Source organism: Tupaia chinensis, unplaced genomic scaffold, assembly GCF_000334495.1.
Source record: "Tupaia chinensis unplaced genomic scaffold, TupChi_1.0 Scaffold000081_1, whole genome shotgun sequence".
Lineage (NCBI taxonomy): Eukaryota > Metazoa > Chordata > Mammalia > Scandentia > Tupaiidae > Tupaia > Tupaia belangeri.
In genome coordinates this window covers 3,825,986-3,834,586 of record NW_006159542.1, presented here as the reverse complement: position 1 = coordinate 3,834,586, position 8,601 = coordinate 3,825,986, and the positions used below count along the sequence as shown (strand labels likewise).

General features: G+C 48.9%; 1 protein-coding gene across 1 annotated transcript in view; it reads right to left on the bottom strand.

Moving 5' to 3' along the window:
* The window catches only part of SNX30 (sorting nexin family member 30), a gene marked incomplete at its 5' end in the record, with an annotated part of 139,372 nt that extends 130,771 nt beyond the window's left edge, over positions 1-8,601 (bottom strand). The window contains 1 exon segment of the mRNA XM_014585526.2: positions 8,508-8,601. Coding sequence (XP_014441012.1) covers positions 8,508-8,601 — 94 coding nt within the window.

The following is an 8,601-nucleotide window of genomic DNA, read 5'->3' as shown; positions in this document are numbered from 1 at the left end:
CCCCCCAAAAAAAAAAAAAAAAAAAAAGGAAAGCTTCCTGAAGGCAGCATCTGCCTTTAAGTTTGTGTAGGTGTTCAACAGTGGGCTTCATAAAACTCTGTCCTGAACTCCTGGCTTCAAACTGCATCCTAGACATCTTTTCACCGCACTCACATACCTGCTTCTCAACTGGTGTTCCCCCTGTGAACAAGGGTACCATTCAGCATTGGTCTAGACTAGACTAGACAAGCAGTCATCCCCACGATACCAAATTACTCATCTTTACATTTTTCTAATCTTTCTTCTTCCAGACAACAACCTAAACCAGGCTACCTCTTCCTATATTTTTTTGTTTTGTTTTAATTGCTACAAGGCACATGAACTTGTCAGAGACAGACAGAGAGAGGGAGTGAGAAAGTCCCCAGGCCAGGATTTGAACCTCAGTAGCTATGTGGGACCAAGTTTCCCCAACCACTAAGCCAGGCCCTAGCCCTTCCTATCTTAGCTCTTTCACTGGCAGTCTCTCCCATGCCAACCACTGATCATATAATACATTCCCCTGCTTGAAACCCCTCTGGGGCTGGCTACTGCCCAGAGAACAAAAGCTAATCCCTGTCGAAGTGTTCAAAGCAGCTTTAGATCTCTAGATGGGCCTACCCACCTCTTCATTCACTTCTCAACCTCCCTATCTGCAAACTTACTCTCAACATAGGACCCAGGTCAGCCCTCCTCCTGCAATCACAGGTCTTTACTATCTTGGAAACTTTGCTCAAGCTACTCCCTCAGCTGTGGTGCTTTCCCTAACCCAGACCTGAACCCTTCTCAAACCTCAAGGACCTGGTGAAAATGCAAGCTCTACCACTTGGGCTGATCTGCAGCCATACAGCCTAATATCAATGCTAACCAACTGGAATTTAACACTCTCTTGATACCGCCAGCTTAAAGCTCCATTTTTACTTCATACTTGAAGTATGAATAGGTTTGATTTTTTTTTGTAGTTTCAAGTAACAAACCAAAATGCGTAAACAAAAGGGAATTTATTATCTCTTATAACCAGGAAGACATGCTTGCCTCAGCCACAGCTAGCAGAGTGGGATCCAAAGTTCAAGTGACCTTGCACTTCTCTTCCTCTCCTAGCTCTACTTTCCTCTCTTTTTTGTTTGTTTCTGTTTTTTTAAAATTTCCTTTATGAGAGAGAAAGAGAGAGACTGAGAAGCAAGCATTCTCAATAGGGTTTCTTCACACTGAGATCGCCTTCCCCAAGGCCAGGATCCTGGGCAGGTGCACCCTCCGTGTTTCAGGTTTCAGGTCAACTTGGGATCCAAACCTGGGGTCAGTCATGTGGCTCCCAGCACTACAGAGCAGCAGCCGGCTGCCTGCAACACCAAGGCTGGGCCTCTGGCTTCATTCCTAAGCAGCGCTCTACACATTGCCGGAAAAAACAGCTCATGGTGTATCAGAAAGAAATTCTTTCCCCTAACATCCATCTAGCAAACCTCAGGCAAGACTGATTACCTTTACCAGGTCCCCATGTCCACCAAGTTCAGTATTTGTCCAATGTTTGATACAAAAGAAAGATCAGATAGGGCCAGCAGATGGCACAGCAGTTACGTCGCTGGACTCCCACATGGCCAACCATGGTTCGAGTCCTAGACCCAGTGGCTGAAAACTCACACTGGACACGTGTACATGCAAGCCCAAGATCCCAGGAGGAAAATGGAGAAGGGAATGCAGCATGGCCGACCCCTCTTGGGAGTGATTTCTTCACTTTCCCTCTCACTGTGTCTCTCTCCCCTTCCCCACACATACACATACCCCCAACAGAATTCCACTGCCAGCCAGCCCTGGATCGTAAGCACACACACCCAAATTACTCAGGGAGGCTCTGGACCCAAACTCAGAACGCTTCCATGTGGGTGCTCCTTGAAGAACATTGCATTTTAATGCTGCACCACCATCAGACCCCCGAAAGAAGTTCTCTTCTGCTGGCTTCCATCTTCTCTAAGGTAGATGGTGACGGCATCGGCAGAACATGGGAAGAAGTGAAGGGGTGGAGGGTGTGAGGAGCAGAAAAAAGCTTCAGATCTGGGGCCAGCAGGTGGTGTGGTGATTAAGGCACTGGACACTCCCACATGACCGATTGTGGTTCAAGTCCTGGACCTGGTGGCTTGCCTTCTCACTTTCCTTGTCTCTCTTTCTCTCTCTGGTCAAATTAAAAGAAATGAATGAGTGAATAAAATTAAATAATTTTTTTTTTTTAAAAAGCTCCAGATGAGCCACTGTACAGAAGGGGCGCCGACTGTGGAAAGGAGAGAGTGCCTAGCACCCCATAGGCCCCAGTTCTGTTGGGAACCTGTGACTTTACATTGGCCGCAACACCCAGAGGTACCACTGCCCCCAGGCACAAGTGAACAACATGAATGAGCGAAATATCCAGGCTGGACAGAAAAGGAGGAGAGCAAGAGACTGAGTAGAGGATAGTGGCAGGGGAAGAGATGGGCCCCAGGATCCAGAGCGGCAGGGGAAGAGAAGAGATGGAGAACAGGAACAGTCACTTATTACGGACTCAGAGACCCAGAACGACAGGACGGTAAGGCAACAGATGATGCCTTCCAGTGTTATTTCAGAGCCGATTGGTTCTTCTTTCTTTAATTATTTTATTTAACTTAATTTATTTATTTTATTATACTCTGACCAGAGAAGGACACAGTGAGAGAGAAAGGGAAAGTGAGAAAGCAATCCGCCAGGACCAGGACTCGAATTGCAGCTGGCCATGTGGGAGTCCAGCACCTTAACCACCACGCCACCTGCCAGCCCCAGAGTCGGTGGGTTCTAGCTATTAGGATGGAAAGGTGTGGCCATGGGAGAGGGCAGATCAACTGTGAAAGGGGTGAAGGCGACCAGAGAGAATAAAGTTAAGAAACTGATGGTGGGCCAGCAGGTGGTGTGGTGGTTAAGACGGCTGGATCCCACATGGCCAATTGCATGGTTAGAGTCCCAGACTTGTTTGTTTATTTATTTATTTATTTATTTATTTATTTTGGAGAGGTTTTCGCTATAGGGCGCGTGCGCTCGCCAGACAGACAGAGACATAGAGACAGAAAGGGAGAAATCACCCCCCACGGGGGATGGTCACGCCGCAATCCTTTCTCCCCCATTCTCCTCTTGGGATCTTGGGCACACACGCACACACACGGCGTAAGGTCTCGCCCACCGGGTCCGGGACGTGAACCGCGGTCGACTACGTGGGAGTCTAGCGACATAGTCATTACACTAACTGCTGGTTCCCTAGAGCCCCAGACTTGTCAGCCTGAAAAACCACTCCAGGCATGTGCGCCTGCATGCCTAAAATCCTGAGAGAATGGAGGAAAAGGGATCGTGGCCAGTCATCCTCCCTGGGGAGTGATTTCTCATTTCCCTCTTACTATCTCTGTCTCTCTCTGGAGAGCTCACACTCCTAATGGCAAAAACCTAAAAATTTTTTTTTTAAAAATCACACCTCAGGGACCAGCAGTTAGCGTAACAGCTATGTTGTTGAACTCCCACGTAGCCGACCGCAGTTCGAGTCCTGGACCTGATGGCTTAAACTCAAGCCAGGCGCGTGTGCGTACGTGCCCAAGATCCGGAAAGGAGAATGGAGGGGAAGGATTGTGGTGTGGGGGTGATTTCTCGCTTTCTATCTCTCTTTCTCTCTCTCTCTCTCTCTCTCTCTTTCTGGAGAGCGCACGCGCCCTATAGCAAAAAAAAACTCTCAAAAAAAAAAAAAAAAAAACCACACCTCACACACCCAAAATCCCTAGAGGCCAACAGAGTAGATGAGACTATGGCAAAAACCTGAAAAAAAGAAAAGATAGTAAGTTGAGGGTGGAATGGAAAGATGTTAATGAACGAGAGTGAATGAGTAGCCGTGAAATTAGGAAATGACATGGGAGAAAAAGGTAATGGCAGGTCTGAGACGGACAGCTGGAGCTTCCTGCTTGCCCGGCGTTCATTCCTCCTTCCGGTGTTCTGATCCTGCTTTGAAAACCACCTCCTTCCTCCCCAGGCACAGAAGGGGCTGCCAGAATATGAGGAATATTCCACGTCTTTATCTCGGGGCGAACATGAGTGTTCACCTTATTATTTAAACAGTACAGACAGATTTAATTCTTTAAACTACAGCCACATTTTTATATATTGTATGTACATACTTCACTTTTTTTTTTTCTCTAATTCCCTCTCCTCATCCCAAAGGTAAGCACCCGATGCTGCCCTAGGCGATGAGAGTCACAAAAACTGGTTTAGACACCTGACCCAGTTTAAGCCAACGAGACACCAGTCCAGGGCTGTTGTCAGAACTATCAGGAAAGAGGTGTTCTCTTCTGCTGGAGCCCTGAAGCTTGTTAGTAGAACATATCCCTTCACTAGCTTGAGAATAAAACTAACTCGAGGCAGCAGAGCCAAGAGATGGGAAGTGACTGATTTCCAATATCATTTGAATACCTTGCTCCAGCCATTCCTGAAGGCAAAACACCTAGACCTTTTCAAAATATGTCCAGGAGGGTTTTTTTGTTTTGTTTTTTTCTTTGTCTAGCCAGTTCGTGATTGGGTTATATCCTTTTAACTAAAAAAGAATCTTAACGAATTCAGTGAACTAGTCAAACAAGGTATTCTCGATAACACAGCTTCTGTGATCCTTTTCAACACACAAGTCAAATCATCCTTTCTCCTGCTCAAGACCCTCTAGTGCCCTCTCCCACCCCCTCCAGGCATTTTGAAGTAAAGGCCAAAGTCTTCAGGGTGGCCTGCCAGGCCAGGCCCAAGATAATCTGACCCCTCCCTTCCCTGCCCTCTGCCTAAGATTCCCCACTGCACACTCTGCCGCAGCCATGCTGGTCTGGCCTAGGTTACCTGACACACCAGGCATTAGCCTTCAGGCCTCTGCCTCAGCTGTTCCCTCCACCTGGGCATTCTTTTCCAGGTATCTACCCTCTAACTCCCTTACCCCCTTCAAATCTCCAGTTCTCTGTAAGGCCTCCCTGAGTGCCCCACCCCCGGCCAGTGCTCCTGAATCCTCTATCCCTTCCTTTGCCGTTTCTCCCACACGTAGCATTTACTGCATAATACACTGTGAACTCACTAGAATGTTTGCGGTGAGGGCAGGGGTCTTTGGCTGGTTCATTCACATCAAGTTCCTAGCACTGCAGTAGACCCTCATATATTTGCTGAGTGAATAGAAAGAATGACACAAGTTGGGACCAGCAGATGGCGTAATAGTTACGTTGCTGGACTCCCACGTAGCTGACTATGGTTCAAGTCTTGGACCTGGTAGCTTGGGACTCAAACCAGGCACATGTACGTGTGTACCCAAGATCCCAAGAGGAGAATGGAGAAGGGATTGCAGTGTGGCCATCTCTCCTGGAAGATGATTTCTCGCTTTCCCTCTGTCTCTCTGGAGAGCGCACACACCTATAGCAAAAATCTCTCAAAAAAAGAAAAGAACTGAAATGACACAAGCCTTAAAAGCACAGAGCTTGGTGGGAAACGGCAATGGAGAATGGAGGGAGAGCATGAGTCCCATCTCCTTACCCTGATATCAGTGGCCTGAACGGCTGGAAGTAGTTGAAAAGTTCGGTGAAGAGATAGAGGATGTGGGAAGAGGTGTTAACCACAGAATGGGGCTGGAGAGGGGTTAGGTATGAAGTTTTGGGAGGCACACAGAACTTGGCAGCTGAGTCAGAGGAGAAGCATCTCAGAGCACTTTACATAAGAAAGTACAAAAAAATAGAAAGATAGGCCAAGTGGTTTATTTACATTTTAGGTGAAGATAAAAGATACGGTGATAGAAGACCTGGTGAGTTGAACTGGCATCAAAAGAATGAGTCCTAATAACCCTTGTAGATGGAAAGAATTCCTCTCACCACACCACGGTTGGAGGGACCTGTGAAGCTGGCGGGTGACGGGAGAGTCCCCACACTTGGTCTTCCTCGCCTACCCAAGCACTGCGGAGGCCTCTCCAGCTGACGCTAGACCGAGCTGTTCACGCTATCATCCTGGGCTCCACAGAAACCCCCTCTGCATAATGGTTGAGCACCAGGAGCACAAATCTTCATTCCTCTTGCCTGAATCCTGTCATCCGGGACCACAATCCCAATGTCCCAAAATGCAAACATGCAGGCTTCTTTTCAAAGACAGACTACAACACGCAAGTTCCCTCCCTGCCCTCCAATAACCCCAAGGCTGCCCAAGCCAGGGAACGCCGGGCAAAGGCAAGGCTTCCTTCCCCTTGCTCTGACTCACCTCTCTTGCTTGCTAGATGCTCTGCGCAGAAATTTCTCCAGAGTTATGAGAACATAGGTGTATGCCAAGATGCAAGGAAAATGTTACTCTCCAATCAGAGAAACAAATGACAATGCTTAGCCTCTAAGGGAAAGTGCCTTTCTCTAAATCAGGCCCTTGAGAATGGTGCCATTTAGATGTTCTCCATAGCTGTTAGGAGACTTATAGTACATTCAATAATTAATAATAATGCCTTCAAGACTGTCTCTCTCAATGAACTCACGGTAAAAGAAGCCATCAGTAATTAGACCTTGAACCTGACTCCTGGCCCGCCAACTAGATGTTGGTGGTACAGGGCTTTTGTCCTTCAAGCACTTAATAAATTGCCCATACTTCTGAGTCAGGTATCGTCCAAGGACAGATCATTAAGCAAATATTTAAAATACCTGTCTTTAGTGGCCAGCCTCCAAGATGGCCCCAATCCCCACCTCCTGGTACTCACTCCTTCCCACATCGTACCAGTGTCTGCCTATATGACCAATAGAATACAGCCAAGGTAGTCATGTCTGAGATTAGGTTATCCGAGGTGGGCGATAGTCCTGGACTCTCTTACATCACTTGTTCTGGGAAACCAAAGGCCATGTTGAGCAGTTCTGAGGAGAGAAACGAAGGCCCACCACCAGCCCCGTGAGTGTGGTGGGAAGCAGATCCTCCCCAATCCATCCTTCAGCTGCCTGCAGCCCAAGCCAACAGCTTAAGTGCAACCTCATGAAAGACTCGGGGTCAGAATTCCCAGGTTCTCTCCGATTTGGGGGCCACACACACTAACTCCAGGTGCCAAATGTTGGGGTAGTTTGTCACTCGGCAACAGTGGGTAATTCACTATCCTGTACAGAACTGCGAAGACATCGGGTTTTAACCTCAATTTCTATTTTTATTCACTGAAAATCAATTTCTCTGTCCATAAGAAAGCATCACATTACTCATTCAGTCATTCAACAATTACGTTCTGATGTTCAATATGGGCAAAGTATTTCCAAGTGACCCAGGTCTTCATATAAACTTCTATAAAATACGAAGACGTAATCTCGAAGAGACCATACACATAGCAAACCTCTCGATCCACTGTTTCACGAGTTTTTAAAGTTCTCTTGTTCCCTGCTTCCACAAACCCTCTAAAGGTACAGTCCTACTCCCTAGCTATGTGCCCTGACGGTGAAACAGCAGGCTATATTTCTCATACTCATTTTCTCTGTTCCTCCTGCCCTCCCATCCAAGCCCAGGAAGAAAACTGGGTTCTTGATTCAATTACTATTGGGACAAGGAAGAATTCATTTAATCTTTTACTAGGGGGAGGAATTCCCGATCACAACTGCTGAGAACAATTCTAATTTCTGCAATTAGTGACTAAGTAGCAACAGCAGCTGATACAATCGCTGCTCAAGTCTGGTCACAGCTGAAATGATGATGAGGGCAGGAGGGCCACCCCTTACTCCTGGCTGGACTCTCCACACAGCAGGGAGAATTGTTCGCTCTAAGAAAATCAAGAGCCTCTCTCTGCACAAAGAAGGTCAAAGGGCGAGCTTTCTTTCTATCAACCACAAAACCAGCTTCTGCCAAACCTAAACAGTGTGGTAGGCCCTCAGAGGTGAATGGAGCCCCAGACAGAAAACCACAGCGAGCCCCTCCTCCCGCCGCCGGCTGGGGTCTGAGTCAGGTGACTCCCCAGGGCAAACAGCAACCCTAAACAAAGATCACTCCCCACATGACTGCCTGGGGGGGAAGAAGACGACTCTCGCAGGCCGATGCGGGCAGCCCAGCCCGACCAAGGAGAACCATTAACTCTTGCTTCTTTGCAGTCTCAGGAAACTAGAGGAGCCACAAGTTACTCGGCAGCTGAGCCTTCAGGGATATACCTGGAGGAACTTAAGACCCCATCCCACCGCACCGGCACCGGCCCCCGCCCCCGCCCGGACCACTGCACACATGCTCTTGCAGGCGAGACCCCTCCCCACCAGCTGTCACCGGCGCTTGCAACCAGTCACAGCCAGGACCGTCCCCTCTGGTCGCTGCCCCGGCTGCTGCGACCCCGCGGGGGCGGCAGAGAGGAGATGCTTTTTCCTAGGGCTCAGGGGGCAAGGGCGCGCCCGTCCCCCATGAAGGGGCGCCAGGGTGGGCGCGGTCCCATCCCAGCGTGGCTCCGGGTCCATCACCCACCCCTCCCCCAGGGACGAAATGAGCTCCCCAGTCCGCAACCCCAGGCGCCCCACCTTGTCACCGAAGCTGCGGGCCATCAGCAGGTCCGGACTGGGCGTGCTATCGCCGCCCACGGCCTCCTCGCTGCTGGAGCCGGCCAGCGGGTGC